General features: G+C 37.3%; 2 protein-coding genes across 2 annotated transcripts; one reads left to right on the top strand and one right to left on the bottom strand.

The window, feature by feature from the left end:
* Positions 1-150: 150 nt before the first annotated feature.
* Positions 151-3,540, top strand: rab33ba (RAB33B, member RAS oncogene family a). The gene is made up of 2 exons (XM_077577210.1): positions 151-826; positions 1,322-3,540. The coding sequence occupies exons 1-2, from the start codon at positions 596-598 to the stop codon at positions 1,811-1,813; spliced, it is 723 nt and encodes a 240-aa protein (XP_077433336.1). The 5' UTR covers positions 151-595; the 3' UTR covers positions 1,814-3,540.
* A 1,348-nt stretch (positions 3,541-4,888) lies between these two features.
* LOC144059688 (uncharacterized) lies at positions 4,889-13,803 on the bottom strand. The gene is made up of 6 exons (XM_077578950.1): positions 13,140-13,803; positions 12,006-12,065; positions 7,592-7,723; positions 7,364-7,510; positions 5,383-5,440; positions 4,889-5,288 (listed from the first exon to the last, which is right to left on the bottom strand). Exons 1-6 carry the CDS (start codon positions 13,302-13,304, stop codon positions 5,182-5,184), a joined length of 669 nt encoding a protein of 222 aa, XP_077435076.1. The 5' UTR covers positions 13,305-13,803; the 3' UTR covers positions 4,889-5,181.
* Between the last annotated feature and the right edge of the window lie 2,171 nt (positions 13,804-15,974).

Genomic DNA, 15,974 nt, shown 5'->3' with positions numbered 1-15,974 from the left:
GGATGCAGATTGAAAATAAGTAGCGAAATCTACCGATATTATTTTGTGTCTGGAGTCGCTAAACATTCATGGTAAATATCATATACATGTTTGTTTGTTTTTAATCCATGAGTGAGCTAAGTGCACAACTAATGTAATATAGTTTGTTTTAAGCAGTTTGTCTCGTATTTAATTGGTAAAAAATCTAAGTTGAATAAAGCAGCTTTTTGGACAGCATGTCAGGCGTCAGTTTTATGAACGTAGCTCTTCAATGAGTTCTTCCGTTTCCGCCTCCAGTGAATGCAACAGTCAATTATCTCGCGAGAAGTGAGCACAGAGGGTAACGTGGCTTTGTGGCTGAAATGCAAATAAGAAAAAGGAAGGAAAAAAATAAATCTGCACACTTTTACAGACATATCAGCAAATATTAATTACTGTAACCGAAAGCCACAAATGATCAGTCAGATTTAACATATACACATACGTTTCGAGAAACAGTAGCAGCTTTTCTTTGTACTGCTTGCTTGTCAACAACGGCACTGGAGGGTAGCACTTAGCAGCCGTGAGGTGAAGGGAAAGGGGCGTTCAGTGGTAATCGTTCAGTTTGTCGGCGACCATGGCGGAGAGCGTTTCGTCGGGTGAATTCTCGAGCTCTCTGACGAGCTCCGCCGGGCTTCCTCCGCCGAGGACTCGTATCTTTAAAATCATCGTCATCGGAGACTCGGGCGTCGGGAAGACGTGCCTGACCTACCGCTTCTGCGCCGGAAAGTTCCCCGAGAAGACCGAAGCCACGATCGGGGTGGACTTCAGAGAGAGGTTGGTCGAGATTGACGGCGAGAAGCTCAAGGTGGGCATTGTAGCTGATCATGTGAATTGATCAGTAATTGGTGATATCTATTAATAGATCAGATACGTCCAATAAAACGTAGGATGCGTTTCGGGAAACTGACGTGTGTCTAACAGAAAGACATAAATTGTGTCACGTAAATCGTCTTCAAGTTTAACATGACATGATATATTTCCCTGTTCTTTGGTTGCCTCTTCTGCCCCCATGAGATGATTTACACACTGTTAGTGGCTGATGTGAGAAAAATACTCAAGCATTTATATGCAGTCAAAAAAGTACAGACTGGAATGTAACCAAGTACAGGAAAACTGTTTTTTTGTTTTGTTTGTTTTTTACAAAAACATGCATGTTTTCAGATTTAAAAAAGAGACAGAAACAGAAATCATTATCGTTGCCGTCTTGCCGACATTGTCTTCAAAAAGACCATAGTTAGGATGAGGGATAACTTGCTTCTAAAAGATCTCAACTAAATCAATGTGTTTATTCTATGCACAGATCCAGCTGTGGGACACAGCAGGCCAGGAGCGCTTCAGGAAGTCCATGGTGCAACATTACTACCGCAATGTGCATGCTGTCGTCTTCGTCTACGACGTTACCAATTCTGCCAGTTTCCGCAGCCTCCCCGCCTGGATTGAGGAGTGTAAGCAGCACGCTTTGGGCACAGAAGTGCCCAGGATCCTCGTCGGAAACAAGTGTGACCTCCAAGACTCCGTCCAAGTAGGAACAGACGTGGCGCAGCAGTTTGCCGACTCCCACTCCATGCCTTTGTTTGAGACCTCTGCAAAGAACCCGAACAATCAGGGCGGCATGAGCTCTGGCAATAGTGACCACGTTGAGGCTATTTTCATGACTGTGGCTCACAAGCTGAAGTCTCAGAAGCCTCTGATGTTGAGCCAGCCTCCTGCGGGATCAGGAGGGAGCATCAACTTGAGCAGCAGGGAGGACAGCGGTGATGGGTCACGGGGCTGGGCCTGCAGCAGCTGCTGATTGGAGGAAAGATGAGACGAATGGATTATGAGGATCCACAGACTGATTCACAGCCACAAAAAAAGAAAAAGAAAAAAGACAGTTAATGAGCGTCAAATGTTGGCTGGGGAGCAGGTTGACATCTGTGTTAGAATGGAAATAAGTCGGTGCAACAACATGATCATAAATTATTTCATCCGTTGCTTGTGCTCTGTGGTTGCCAAATATGGAGGACCAAAACTGCCAAAATTAAAAATAAATAAATGAATAAATGTCTAAAAAATGAAAATAAAAACAGATATAAAAACTATAATTCAAAAATTAAATAAAAAAATATACATATACAGTAAATAGAAAAAAAAATAAAAAATAAAAATATATATATATCCCTAAATAAATAAAAATAAAAAATGAGATTCAAAAAATTAAAAGAAATATTAAAATAAATAAATACAAAACTAAATATATAAATAAAATTAAATATTAATCAATAAATCATTCTATTTTTATTTTTGTATTCCAACATTTATTTTTTTGAATATCGTTTATTTTTCATATATTTTTATATATTTTTATTTATTTATTTAGAGATATATTTTTTGTTTTTATTTCCATTTATATTTTTTGTATTTAATTTTTGAATTATATTTATATCTGTTTTTATTTTCACTTTTATTCATTTATTTATTTTGTCATTTACTTATTTTTAATTTTATCAATTTTGGTCCTCCATAGCCAAAAACACACTGTAGATTTAATACAGAATTTGAAATGCATCTGTTGGGACAATAGTTGGAATGTGAAATCTAAGCATGATAATAGGATAAGCGCCATTAACTGTTTCTTCTTCGTCACCATAAAATACCTCAGTTCTCGAGAATTGACTTCACATTTGCACATTTATGGCAAAACTTGATTCTTAGGTAAATATCACCATAGTACAGTTTACAAATGTAAATCAAGGTCTGGCTTGCATTTCTATGTGGCATCAGTAGTCAGGATGGCATATCTATGTATATATTTTGACAGTGTAACTCAACAAGGAATTTCACAAAGAAGAGCATTTTAACACAGTAAACAAAGGGCAACAATGGACAACCACCAGTATTTTGTTTTTCATTGGCATTTGGCTGGCTGTTTGGGAAAAGTTATCCATTCTATTTCTGCTGTCACACATTCATTCTTTTAGTTGTTGAATAGACTGTTGTGTGTCGGAGTTTGGTACTCCCAAAAAGGTGCTAAAAGCTGTATTCTGTGTACCCTTCATGTATTTTGATCATAGACATTCAAACGTTGCATATTGTACCGAAAAAGACGTCCTCAGTGGCAATGAGCCTTAAAGTTTCAGAAACAATCCTCTTAACAGACCAGAGGCTGCTGTCCATAACCAAAGTTATTTAACACCACTGCTGTGTGGCCACAGGTCTGCTGCACATTAACATCTACTAATAAGAAGCTGTCATTCAGTCTAACAAAGCAGCCTTCTCTCAGGTCAGAACTGTTTTTTCTGGGGCAAAGCACGTAGGGAGGAAAATTATATCTGCACCTCAGCAAAGATTCTATGTGATTGCTGCTTTTTTGTTCACCGTCTTCTTTTATATATGCATAAATAAATACATTGCATTAATTTGTTCCTTAGATTTTTTTCTTTTCAGGTTACAGACATGTAGTACAAATCACTGGTCCTGTTTATCAAATAAATACTTTGCCATTGACTAATGAATTAAACTATTGGAGTAATGGTTGAAGTGGTTTTGTAGTGAATCATTGTGATAAACATGAAACATCTCTATAAATAGCAGGGATGTAAAGATATCCAAACATCACAATACGATATCACGATATGAAGGTCTTAGGTCATGATAAACTATCACAATATTGTGGAGAGAATGGCGATATAAAAAATTGTCACATTTTTGTCAAAAAATTAGCTCATACTAAAAAAAAAAATAAAAAAAAATGTGATTTTGTATATAAAAGCAATGCATATAAACAATCTACAATCTCTAATAACACTTAATATTGAGGCACTTACTTGCTAATGCACGCCCACATTGAGTTCCTCCACAAGCATATTACATTGCCCTTCATCTGACCATTAGCGTGGATTTTAAACATAAAAGGGCCAAAATATCCCTTATGAAGATTAAAACGGCACCCAAAAAAAATTTGCCACCAGAGGGTGCTAGAACTGCACAAATGAAAATCAACCTGACTTTTTTGACAGATGTGCTGCTCTTAATATCGTGATATGACAACGACAATATTGTATGGAGGACCAAAACTGCCAAAATTAAAAATAAATAAATGACTAAATAAATACATTAATAAATGAAGTAAAGTGAAAATAAAAATGGATATAAAAAATATCATTAAAAATTAAATACAAACAAATAAATGTAAATGAAAACAAAACAACAACAAATATATCTAAAAAAAAGATTCAAAAAATAATAATATATAAATAAATGTTGAAATAAATATATAAATAGAGTTAAATATCAATCAATAAAAATGCTCTGCTCTCACATTTATTTCATGCTGCAGACGCTCTGTCAAGTCGGAATGTTATTCAAATGAGGGGGCGGTCCTAAGCGTGTCAACTTGTGACTTGTTGTCGAGCAAAGTTGCAAGTCGTAGTGACAGTGAACTCTCCATGCAAGCGGGCGAGACTTCCTTGTTCGCCGACCCGCTCACGCGACCAATGAAAGACAGTTTGCAACAGCAGAGCCCAACCCAAGATAGGCTTAGGACTGCCCCCTCATTTGAATAACATTTCGACCTGAAAGAGCGTCAGCAGCATGAAATAAATGAGCAGAGAATTTTTATTTATTGATATTTAATTATATTTATACATTTCAATATTTATTTCTATATTTATCTTTATTTTTTTTTTGTGATATATATATATATATATATATTGTAGTATATTGTTTTTATTTTCATTTATATTTATATTTTGTTTAATTTTTGAATTATACTTTTTATATCTGTTTTTATTTATTTATTTAGTTGTAATTTTGGCAGTTTTAATATCACGATATTATGATATTGCCATTATCGCTACATCCCTAATAAATAGCAGGTAAACAAAACTACTTTGAAGGCTGAATTTATTAAATGACAAATTAAAAACAACTGACACTGTCACAACATAAAGGCAGTGAAATACTCCTTCACTTGCATTCAGATATTTGATAGTTGAAGTGTAGCTATATACAGTATTATCCAAGCGGCTATGTACAGTGATCTTCAGTGAAAGAATGATGCTACTGGAGTGCTCAGTGCTTGCTATCTGCTCTTTCAAGAAAAATGAAATGAATTGGCACAGTCTTTGAAAGCAGCATCACTTGTTCATGCCTAGTATGAAAAAATGCCAGAGCATCATCTTAGGTCAGACTGCTGTATGGAGGCAACTTAGAGGAATGTTCTTCCTCTGTAGTTCCACAGTTGGTGGACTGAGCTGGAGAGTTGAAGAGCCTGTCGTCACCTTCAGCTAAAAGCAGAAAGACAACATCAGACTCTCACGGTGAATAGCAAAAGGTTCAAAATGGTCAAATCTGAATGACTTCAAGATTGAGAACTTCTACCTTGCCAGGTACACACCATCTCAGCATTCCCTGGGTCACACTGTGGAACCAGTGTCTCCTGCAATACACAGGAAAAATTGGGCTAACATAGACATGGAAGGGCTATTGGATTACACTCTAGATCATAGGTGTCAAACTACGGTCCTCGAGGGGCGCAGTCCTGCAGGTTTTGGAGGTTTCCCTCTTCCAACACAAGCTGATTCCAATCAGCAGGATCGTTATCAGGCATATGCAGAGCTTGCTGATGAACTGATCATATATCAGCTGTGTTGGAGAACGGAAACATCCAAAACCTGCAGTATGTCAGCCCTCGAGGACCGGAGTTTGACACCTATGCTCTAGATCAGAGGTGGGCAATCTCGGTCCTCGAGGGCTGGAGTCCTGCAGGTTTTGGAGGTTTCTCAATTTCAACACAAGCTGATTCCAATCAACAGTATCGTTATCAGGCTTATGCAGAGCTTGCTGATGAGCTGATCATATATCAGCTGTGTTGGAGAAGGGCAACATGCAAAAGCTGCAGGACTCCGGCCCTTGATGCCCACCTCTGCTCTAGATGGTGTGTAGGGTGTCAGGCGATTAAAATGTTTAATCGTAATTAATCACATGACTTCTATAAATTAACTGGCAATTAATCTCAAATTTTATATCTGTTCAAAATGTACAATAAATTATTTTTTCTGTAAGTTTTCAAACTCTTAACATAAGTGGAAAAAATGTTATGTAATATAAATATGGCTGCATCATTTAGTCATTGATATAGTAATTTCATAATTCATCAAATTGAGTTGATGGATATTAAAAAGATGGATGTTTTTTTTTTTTTTCAAAACGATATATCAATCTTCAATAGTTGGTTGGATTCCCTTTGCCTTAACCACTGCTTCCATGTGCCGTGGCATTGCCTGGGGGTCCTGGAAGCTGTCAACTCTTTCTTGATGCTTGCTGTGAGCTCTTTGTTTTTGGGTCTGGTGGCTTTTAAATTTTTTATCTTAACTCATTTGCTCCCCAAAATGTATAAATTCGTTCTATTTTAAATATTACCATACTCCCAAAGACGTATTTGTACATTTGATGCAGCCTCTGAACTGAAGAGAATGCTTGGAGCAATGGTAATTATTACAAAAACGGCCAGTAGGTGGCAGTAGAGTATAAGAGATCAGCCAGGGCCATGTTGCAACAAGCTGTTTTCCTCACAATTTGAAATAGATAATGATGAAACAAAATACAGAAATAAAAATTATTATACAGTATGTTTGGAATTCACATAATTATAGTGCTTCTATTTTTTTTAATTAGTCTCAACTCATTTGCTCCCAAAAATGTATAAATACATTCCATTTTAAATATTACCATGCTCCCAATGACGTATTTATACTTTTTTATGCTAGAGCATACAGAAGGCTTTGATGCAGCCTCTGAACTGAAGAGAATGCTTGAAGCAATGGTAATTATTACAAAAACGGCCAGTAGGTGGCAGCAGAGTATAAGAGATCAGCCAGGGCCATGTTGCAACAAGCTCTTTTCCTCTCAATTTGAAATAGATTTTTGAATAATGATGAAACTTAGCTATATTCTAATGCTAATTGCTGCAAAACGAAAACAGATAGAAATATACTTTTTTTCCCTGATGAAAGAAAAGACAATTTTTTCCATAATCGAGCAGCCCTAAGTTATAGATTCACAAAAATCCATTTTGCGCCATAAAAACGACTGGAGAGATTAGCATCCACTGAGAAAAGAAAATGAGCAGCTCGAGGCATTTGTGAAAAGTGAGATGCATTTGCAAGCTTGTCAACATCATAGAAACAACCAGGGAAAATGATACTATGCCTGCAGTGAAAATATCATTGAAGAGTTCTGCTAATGGAAAAATTGTTTCCATCATAAAGCTAACTTTATTCTAAGATTGACCACTGCATAGTTTGCTAATCTGAAAGTAAATGTACTGTAGTAATGTAATGCCGGCATTATTTGTTCCCACCAGTCCAGTTCGGGCGTCATAGCAGCCACACCGGGGTAGACTACAGCAACCGGCGTAAGCAATGAGAGAAGACAGGAGCAAGCTGAGGCCGCAGCTCAGCAGTGCGGTGGCGTTGGCACCCTTCACCATCCGATGGAGTACAAACGTCTGTGTGGAGACAACAAACAAGCATGACTGGTGCACTCAAGTGTGATAATGATATAGGGATCGTTTTGGGACTGTGATTACCACTTTGGGACTGTCGTGATGGTGGAAGACCTCCTTATCTTCTTCTCCATAAGTGAGCGTTAGAGAAGAATAGCCCAATACAAACACAGAAGCCACGCAAGAGAGGCACGCTGCCGCCACCATCACACTCACCTGGATGGACCAAAGTACACTCAAGGATATTATCATGTGCACGAGTTGCTATTTAAAAAAAAAAAATAAGTGGTTAGTGGCGTAAAAAAAAAAAAAATAAAAATCATGTGATTGACTTGATTGCTGTGGCAGGACTGATAGGACACAGAGCTGGCTCGCTCATTTAGTAGATGCAAAACGCACTATGGACTTTGAGGGGGTGGGGGGGGGGGGCAAAACTCATGTGAAAATTCAACTTCAATACAATTTATTCTTTTCATCATTGCTCTCCTTTAAAAAAAAAAAAAATTAATTAAAAAATAAATAAATAAACAAAATGTTTTTTTTCTTTCTCTTTTTTTTTTTTTTAAATATATACACATATATATACAATTTATTCTAACGTATTTTTACTACTATATTAACTTGTTTATTTTTAATTCAAAAGGAAAGAAAATTCAATTGAAATTAATGTGAATAATCTATTAAGCGGAGAAGAGTGGAGTGAATTAATTTGAAATCAGTGTTCCTACGTCTTAGCTGTGCTCACCTGCGTTGAATTACCTCTTAATTAGTTGCAGTTTGTATGATACATAAAAATAAAACTATTCCATGAATGAGTAATGACATTTTAAATACTGTACTGTAATCTTTTTTTGGTGTAAAAATGTTCCATATTAAAGGGCAATAGGAAGTTGTAGATATAATATTTTATGTTATGTTAAACTAAAATGTAAAACAAAAAACTAAAACAACCCTGACTGCCCCATTTGTTGTGGACAAAAGTAAAACATGAGTAAAACTAAGGCTTTTATAGTTACAGTTACAACGTACACTAACTAATTTTTCTTAATTTTGTAGATTTTTTCTATTAATAATAATAATAATAATAATAATAATAATACATCAGATTTATATAGCGCTTTTCTAGACATTCAAAGAAGCTTTACAACGGAATGGATACATTATTCATGCACTTACACACTGTGGTGGCAGTAAGCTACTTAAGTAGCCACAGCTGCCCTGGGGCAGGCTGACGGAAGCGTGGCTGCCAGTGTGCGGCTATGGCTCCTCCGACCACCACCAAACATTTGCACCTTCTATACACCAGTGTGAATAGCAATAGAGGCAATGTGTGTGAAGTGCCTTGCCCAAGGCCACAAGGACACGACTTGGGGAGAGCGGGGATCGAGCAGCCGACCTTCTGGTTACTGAACGACCGTCTCTACACCCTGAGCAACGGCCGCCACATTAAAATCCTAAATCAAATTCAAATGCACTTAATGCACCTCATTGCCAGTGACTAATGTAAGGAATGAAACTTCTTGATGAACTGTCAAACTACTTAATGATCAAATAAAGAGAAACAAAAGTATTGCTTGATCAATGTGATGGGAAAAAATCCAGATAAAACTTGCTGTGGATGAAGGAGTTTCTTCCAAGTGGGGAAGCTGCACATATTGACAACTAACCCTGAACATGGAACAGCTAACAACATACTGAAATTTAAACCAATGCCCAATTCATAAGGCTACAAATTGTAATATGAAATACTCCCACCTCTGGCAAATTAGTATTCTGCTTGCTCTCTGTGGGTGGAGGGACACAATCATCGATGTGACCCCAGAGAAATTTGTAAACATGTCAAAATGACCAAAACTATCCATAGCACAGGAAGAAAAAAAAAAAAAGTGGATGGAAAATGGGAGAAAGAGATGTCAAGTTGTTACTCCTTTTGGTTTGTCCAATTAGGTGTCGCAACAGCAGGACACTGATTTGACAGTAACCAAACTATTCATGAATTACTATAAACTAAAGGCAATCCTAAAATTTAATTTCTTTTGTAAGCATATGTAAATCGTCGAAGGAGGTATAGAGTATTTAGAGATTTAAACTTTACTCCACTTCTGGATAGCATTTATAGTGACTTGGAGCGCTAGAATAATCTTCCCATTTCTCCAATAGGACGAATAGCCACCACTCAAATGAAAGCTTTACCCAAAATAAATTATTTTTTTCTCAATTAATTCCATTTAAACCTACGTGCTTGTGCTTGCTCTGTCCTGGGTCGACGGCTCCCCTCTCTGGTTTTCATGCATGCCAGATCCACCACACCAGCATCTACCGAAATTCAAACACAATCTGCTTCTTCCTCTGGTCATTGAATCGGTGGAGTCTGATGTCTGTGGATCTCACTCTGCTTCATCTATCCTTCTTTCCTTTGGTTTCTTGAGGTCTCCCTAATTTGTTGGAATTTAGATGTTTATGGGGTTGGTGAAAGATTCTGGTTGGTAACCCGGTGGGTAGTAGATGATATCTGGTCGATGCTGGATTTCACTTTCCTTTCTTTGATCCTTCCTTGGGTCTCCTGACAACCTCACAACTCTAGCTGGATTCTGAAGTATTTGATTTAGGGGAACAGTATGGGATTTTTAATAGGTTTTAGGTTAACTAATGAGTACACACTCAACCACACGCACACACACACCCGCACATGCACATACAAAAAAAAAGAAAAAGAGGGGAAAAAAAAGAGAGCAATGATGATGACATGTCAAATCGGTAAAATTCCAAAATGAACAATACTGAGCTTTCTCTAAGGAAAAAAAGAAAAAAAAGTTGGTATAGAGTAAATTCTTTCCTAGGGCACCACATTAGATCATTAAATTAGGGCAGGCCATGGTAGAAGAAGCCGGAAGTCGCAACTGATAATGTAAAAAAATATATTGAACAAGTCCAATGTGCATACAGATAATTTGTTGGCCTGTATCTAATTATTTACCACCTGAGTGATATATTATAGCTTGATGCGCTAACCTTTATTTTGCTAATGACCAATTTTACATTGGCTGATGTGATGGCCAGTCAAGTAGACTTCCACTGCAAATGCTGGTCAAAGTTTAAATATGATTTAGATTTGAAAAAAAAGTCTTTATTATTTTTTATCTTAAATCTTCAAAAATGATCTGCCATATACTTTAACTTATTAACTTTTGTCTTCATCACTCGAAATTAAACTGTCTGTAACGACTAACCTTTGGTCCTGTAGTCGCCGTGGATGGATGTGGGAGATGTTTTGACACGCTTGACGAATGCTGCCTTCATGTGGTATCGAAATTATTGTAAATACCACATGTCGAGTAGAAAATTGCACATGAACGCCCCCTCATGTTTTATTTTCTACTGGATAACTGTGAATTTAACCCTGGAGAACCCACAGGGTCAAATGTGGCCCCTATAAATTCTGCTATTCAAATAACAAAGACCTTTTTTGTTTTTACAAATTTAACTTCAAAAGTCCAGAGTGCCACTTCTGACCCCTGCATGGGGCCATCTAGTGGATGAATATTGCACTTACATGAGCCAGAGTGGTGGTGACAAGATGGCTAAAATGCAACAAATAAAACAAAAAAATTATATTGTTCAATGTAGCTGTGTATTTGATTGATTATTTTCTTAAATTCTAAATAGTTTACTGACAGTTTTTGTTATTCAGATTTTTCAAAATTATACCCCTAAATCCCAAAGGGTCCAATTTCGCCCTAATCCTAAATTGAAAAAACATATATTTTGGTGTTCAGTGAATTTATAGCAGTCATTTAATGTATAATTCATAATTTTCCAAAGAAGAAAAGGGTTCTTGGGTTCTCCAGGGTTATTTTGATACCTGAGTTTCTGAGTTGAGAGAACTTTTCAAGTTTCAACCTGGGCTGAAGGATTTGTGAATGGCAAGAAATATTAACACTTATAAGGGTGTTAACGTCCGCTAGCACGTTGTTTTAAAATCCACACAATTACGTAGCATACACAATTCTTTTCCTTTACAACTCATTATTTGCTATAATTGTTCGGTTATGCGAGCAAAGAGTACATCAGCTGCTATGTGTATTTTATTTATTTATTTATTTGCTATAACAACAAAATAATGATTAGGAGTTTCCGAGTGGTAAGGTCCATCTTTCCCATAGCACTGAAGGCAGGGTTAGCAAATATTTGTCCACCAAAAAAAAATGGCTTCAATGGTTCAATCCAAAACAAACGTGGCAAAAATTAGGCTCCTAATTTTCTAACTGAAATTCTATTTCAGAAATTAATGTATGAGCAAGTGTTTGCGAGTGGTAAAAACTGCATGACCTGACACCTGTGCTTAAAAGGATTAGGGAGGGAGGGTGGAGAGGTCCAGGCAGTGCCTACACTGCCACCTGTGTTCATGTACCGCAAATAAAAGCAAAATAACATGTGACTCCTACACTGACCGTTATGGAAATTTAGATCTACATACAGAACAGTGTATAGAACTTACCAGAATTGCATTTTTCCTTTGTGATGCAAACAGAGCCAAAACACCTGGCCAAGCCATGATCTAAAAAAAATAAAATAAAAAATAAAGTAAAAACCATAAAATGGATAGCAATCAAAAGACAAGAATAAAAACCATTGCAAGAAAGATTACCAGTCACAATAGTTTATTTCTAATCTGAACAATATCTGTGTATTGTACTAGCAATTTTATCATCCTAAAACAATTGACACATGGCAACTCAACCTAATATACATTTAGAATCAATAAAATCAATAGGGATGACTAACTTGCTGACGACCGTTCACAATCACATTCACTCAACTATAAAGAACCCGACATACATATTTTTGTACTGTGGGAGGAAATAGTAGCACCTACAGAAAATCCACTCAAGCATGGGGACAGCATGCAAACTCCACACAGGAAGGCGAAATTATTTAAAATTCAGATTTTCTGCCATGTTTCACTCATTTTTAAGTTTCAAAAAGTGACTTGTTTAATTACAGTATTTTAGTTCTTAGTTTTACTTTGATGAAATAGGCCTAGGGAAGGCGCACATAAACAATTAGTATTGTCAGTGTTATAAAGGAAATACACATACAGTACCCCAAATATGAGAAATATGAAGAAACAAAGAAACACAATGCAAAACTATGTTGACTTTCATCGTACTGCAGAAAGTGGGGGGGGGGGGGATAAATCCCAAAAGACAGACAGTCCTTTCTGTAGTCTCGAAAGAAATTTGTTTAAGGTTTTCTTTTTCTGAATCATTTCAAAATGTTGCTTCATTTTAAGTATATTTAAAATACCAACTTGTCTATGGTTTGGCTGGCGACCAGCTCAGGGTGTAGTCCGCCTTTGGCCTAGATAGAAGTTATAACCCGTTGTTCTGCTCCTTCATTATCATTTGTAAAATTACTTAAATGTGAGAAAAGAATTGATTACTTTCTGTTGTTTCATTATCCAATGGGAATGCAGGAAGACCTCCCTGAACTCCTGCTGTGGATGTAGCCATCTTACATTCAATTCATGTTTTAAACAACAACAAAACTAGTTACGAATAGTGAAACGATGTCCAATGTCTAACTGTCTTAACTAGTTCCATACACGACTGCGCAGGTCCGAACTTCTCACCATTCCACCCCACACTGGTGTCCTGGTTGTGCTCAGCGGGGTATCCTTGCGGAAAACAGCATCCATGAAGCCGCAGATCGCACAGAGAGCCGCGCACGCCACTTGGAGGACACCGAGGACGAGGACGCGCTTTTGGTTAAAAATTAAGTACCTGTAGCGGTCCATAACCAGGCGTCAACCCGCTCGATGGTCAACCAAAGCACGCCACGGCTGACCCAAGCGAAAATTAGTTTAGCGTCGAAAAACACGAGTCGCACTGGACAAGTGTCTTTTAAAATCCAAATTATGAGTACTTCGATTCAGGTAGCTCGGGATTTTCTGTAATCCCTCAAATGGCGTCTGACCGGCAGCGGGCAGAGGTTGTAAAGTTGCTTTCAGTCGAAGCTGAACTGTAGGAAGTTAAATTAATCATTAACCTGCACCAGTGCGTTCAAGTGCCAGGTAAACAGGAAATTGTGTCGTGATTTTTCTAATGGCAGGATTCAATGTACCACCACCACCTGCCACACATTACAATACCTTCAATAATAATTATTCCAAATACAAATAATAAGTAAAATAAAAGGGGAAACACTGAAATGACGAACTAAGCCAGTATCCATCACACGGAAAAATACACAAAGGGAGATGTTACGCTCGAGCCTTCCTGTTCGAATATGATTCGAGCAAATTAAGTGGAGGCGTGTCCAAGCAGTGTTCCAACAACTGCTTCGGAGATGCAGAAAATCACGTGACCACTGCAAACGAGGCCTCCAACGTCACAGACCTGTCAACGACTTCACGGTGTTTCGCGGGAAAGATGAACTCGGTGTTGGACAAACCTGCCTACAATTAAAGTCCCAATTACATAATACAAAATAGGAAAGGTTTTGAACCTTCGGCTCCAATATTTTTTTCCATTTTAGGATTATGGAACTACGTATACCATATAATAAAAACAAAATCCCTGTTGACAAAACACTGTACCTACTCATTAAATTCTGTAGAGTAAATTTCACTTTAAAGTGGGACCAAATAGACAGTTTTAGAGTAATATTTACACTTGGAAGAGAGTAATATAAAGAATTGGAAAAATAAGAGTCAAAATTTGAGGAACGAACTCGACCTTCACCTTGGGAGACAGATGATCTACTCTCTCAGTCACACAGCTTCTGATGTGCATTGGTATATATATCGCTCATGTCAGCTGGAATCTTCCTGACTCAGAGACCAAAAACAATATTTTTGGTCTCTTGGAGATAAACAAACAGAAGGAGGGACATAGCTTAGGTGGTTGTGTGGCAGTCTCCAAAGCTTAAGGTCGTGAGTTTGTTCCTCAACTAAAGAGAAACTTTTATTATTACTTTTTTTCAATTCTGTATTTTATTCTCTTCCAAGTGTAAATAAATATTAGCCTACTCTTAAAATAGTGTTTTGAACACCACAGACAAAAACAGACACAGACTTAAAAGGTCAACTCTACTTGTGTAAATCACACTTTAAAAAGACGACAAAATCCCACAGTTGAAAAAGATAGTGAGCATCCACTAAAACTTTATTGAACTTATGAAATGCTGAGGCTCATACATGATAGCAAGGAATGAAGCTTTGAAAACAGTGATTCTAAAAATTCCATGTGTGCATGTTTGACCAACAGATGGAGCTCTTGCAGTGTGTCAAATGCCTCGAAGAAGTGCATCGTTTTAGGGCAATTGTCTCAAAAGTGGTTCATTGTTTCGGAAAGCTTCGGTTTCTCCATCCCTATACAAAGGCCCTTCCCGTATGACATCATGTTTGTGTGCCATGTACAAAGGCAACCATGCTGGATGACAAGCGGTGGACTTTAGTGAGTTACAAAACAGTCTGCGCAAGTTAAAATAGACGCTCAAGCCGTGATCACAACAATGGTGAACTTCTGCGCTGTCTATGGTTGCGCTAAACACGTACCAACTATCCAGTGAAATAATTCTTTCTGATAGTACCCGACCCTAGCCTGCAAAACAGACTCATCGCTGTGTACACGGTTGAAATGAATGAGGCAGTTATGTGAAAGACAGTGACAATTGGTTAGACAATGACTATCAAATCTTCTACAACATAAAAGGATAAGCTCAGATCACTTTATATGAGATACATTTTTCTTTTTCATGTGCAGTAGGTCATAAGATTGACCTTTGATTGTAAATTCCAGGCAGAAGTGATGCCTACCTGTTTGCATATCAATTTCTAAAGATCAGGATCATTATCAGGCTTGTGTAGAGCTTGCTGATGAGCTGATTATTTGAATCAGGTGTTGTTGAAGAATAGAAACATCTAAAAATGGCAGGACTCCGGCCCTCGAAGACCAGGATTTGGGTGGCTGGCCTTTCACTATAGCACTGCACTGACCCACATTTAGTGGAGACCGTGACTTGATGTTATCTTTACATATTTGGCGGAATCAATACATTATATATAAACAAAATGTGTACTAGATGAAAGACCAAAGTCTCAAGTAAATATTTTGTATTCATGTCATTGTCATATTTTGTGTCAATGCAGATACGTAGAAGCAATCAAATAAATAGAGAGTGTTAACATGTGAATGCTGCCCCACCATCAGTTAAGTTGTTTCGCTATATGGGATAAGATATCACACTGGATTGTGCAAATAATAAAACAAGTACAAAATTATTCTTGTTCTCCTGTTGTTTTTTAATTGAAGTCAGCCAAAGATTTTTCTTTATCATTGGTTTTGTAAATGTACTATAGTCATTGATCAAATGTTAACAGTTTTATGAAATATGCACTGGATTAAAAGTCCTTAGAAACTGCTGGTATGTAGGTCATCATAGGCTAGCTCTCAGCCGCAAATGC

This window comes from Vanacampus margaritifer, chromosome 10 (genome assembly GCF_051991255.1).
Source record: "Vanacampus margaritifer isolate UIUO_Vmar chromosome 10, RoL_Vmar_1.0, whole genome shotgun sequence".
NCBI classification, from domain to species: domain Eukaryota; kingdom Metazoa; phylum Chordata; class Actinopteri; order Syngnathiformes; family Syngnathidae; genus Vanacampus; species Vanacampus margaritifer.
The sequence above is the reverse complement of the archived record's forward strand: the minus strand, read 5'-3'. Positions and strand labels throughout refer to the sequence as shown.

Coding starts and splice junctions, on each gene's coding strand:
- rab33ba (XM_077577210.1), top strand. CDS start 596: ATGGCGGAGAGCGTTTCGTCGGGTGAATTCTCGAGCTCTCTGACGAGC. Junction 827..1,321: donor TTGACGGCGAGAAGCTCAAG/GTGGGCATTGTA, acceptor TTCTATGCACAG/ATCCAGCTGTGGGACACAGC.
- LOC144059688 (XM_077578950.1), bottom strand. CDS start 13,304: ATGGACCGCTACAGGTACTTAATTTTTAACCAAAAGCGCGTCCTCGTC. Junction 7,724..12,005: donor AAAGGAAAAATGCAATTCTG/GTAAGTTCTATA, acceptor TGGTCCATCCAG/GTGAGTGTGATGGTGGCGGC. Junction 7,511..7,591: donor ATCACGACAGTCCCAAAGTG/GTAATCACAGTC, acceptor GTCTCCACACAG/ACGTTTGTACTCCATCGGAT.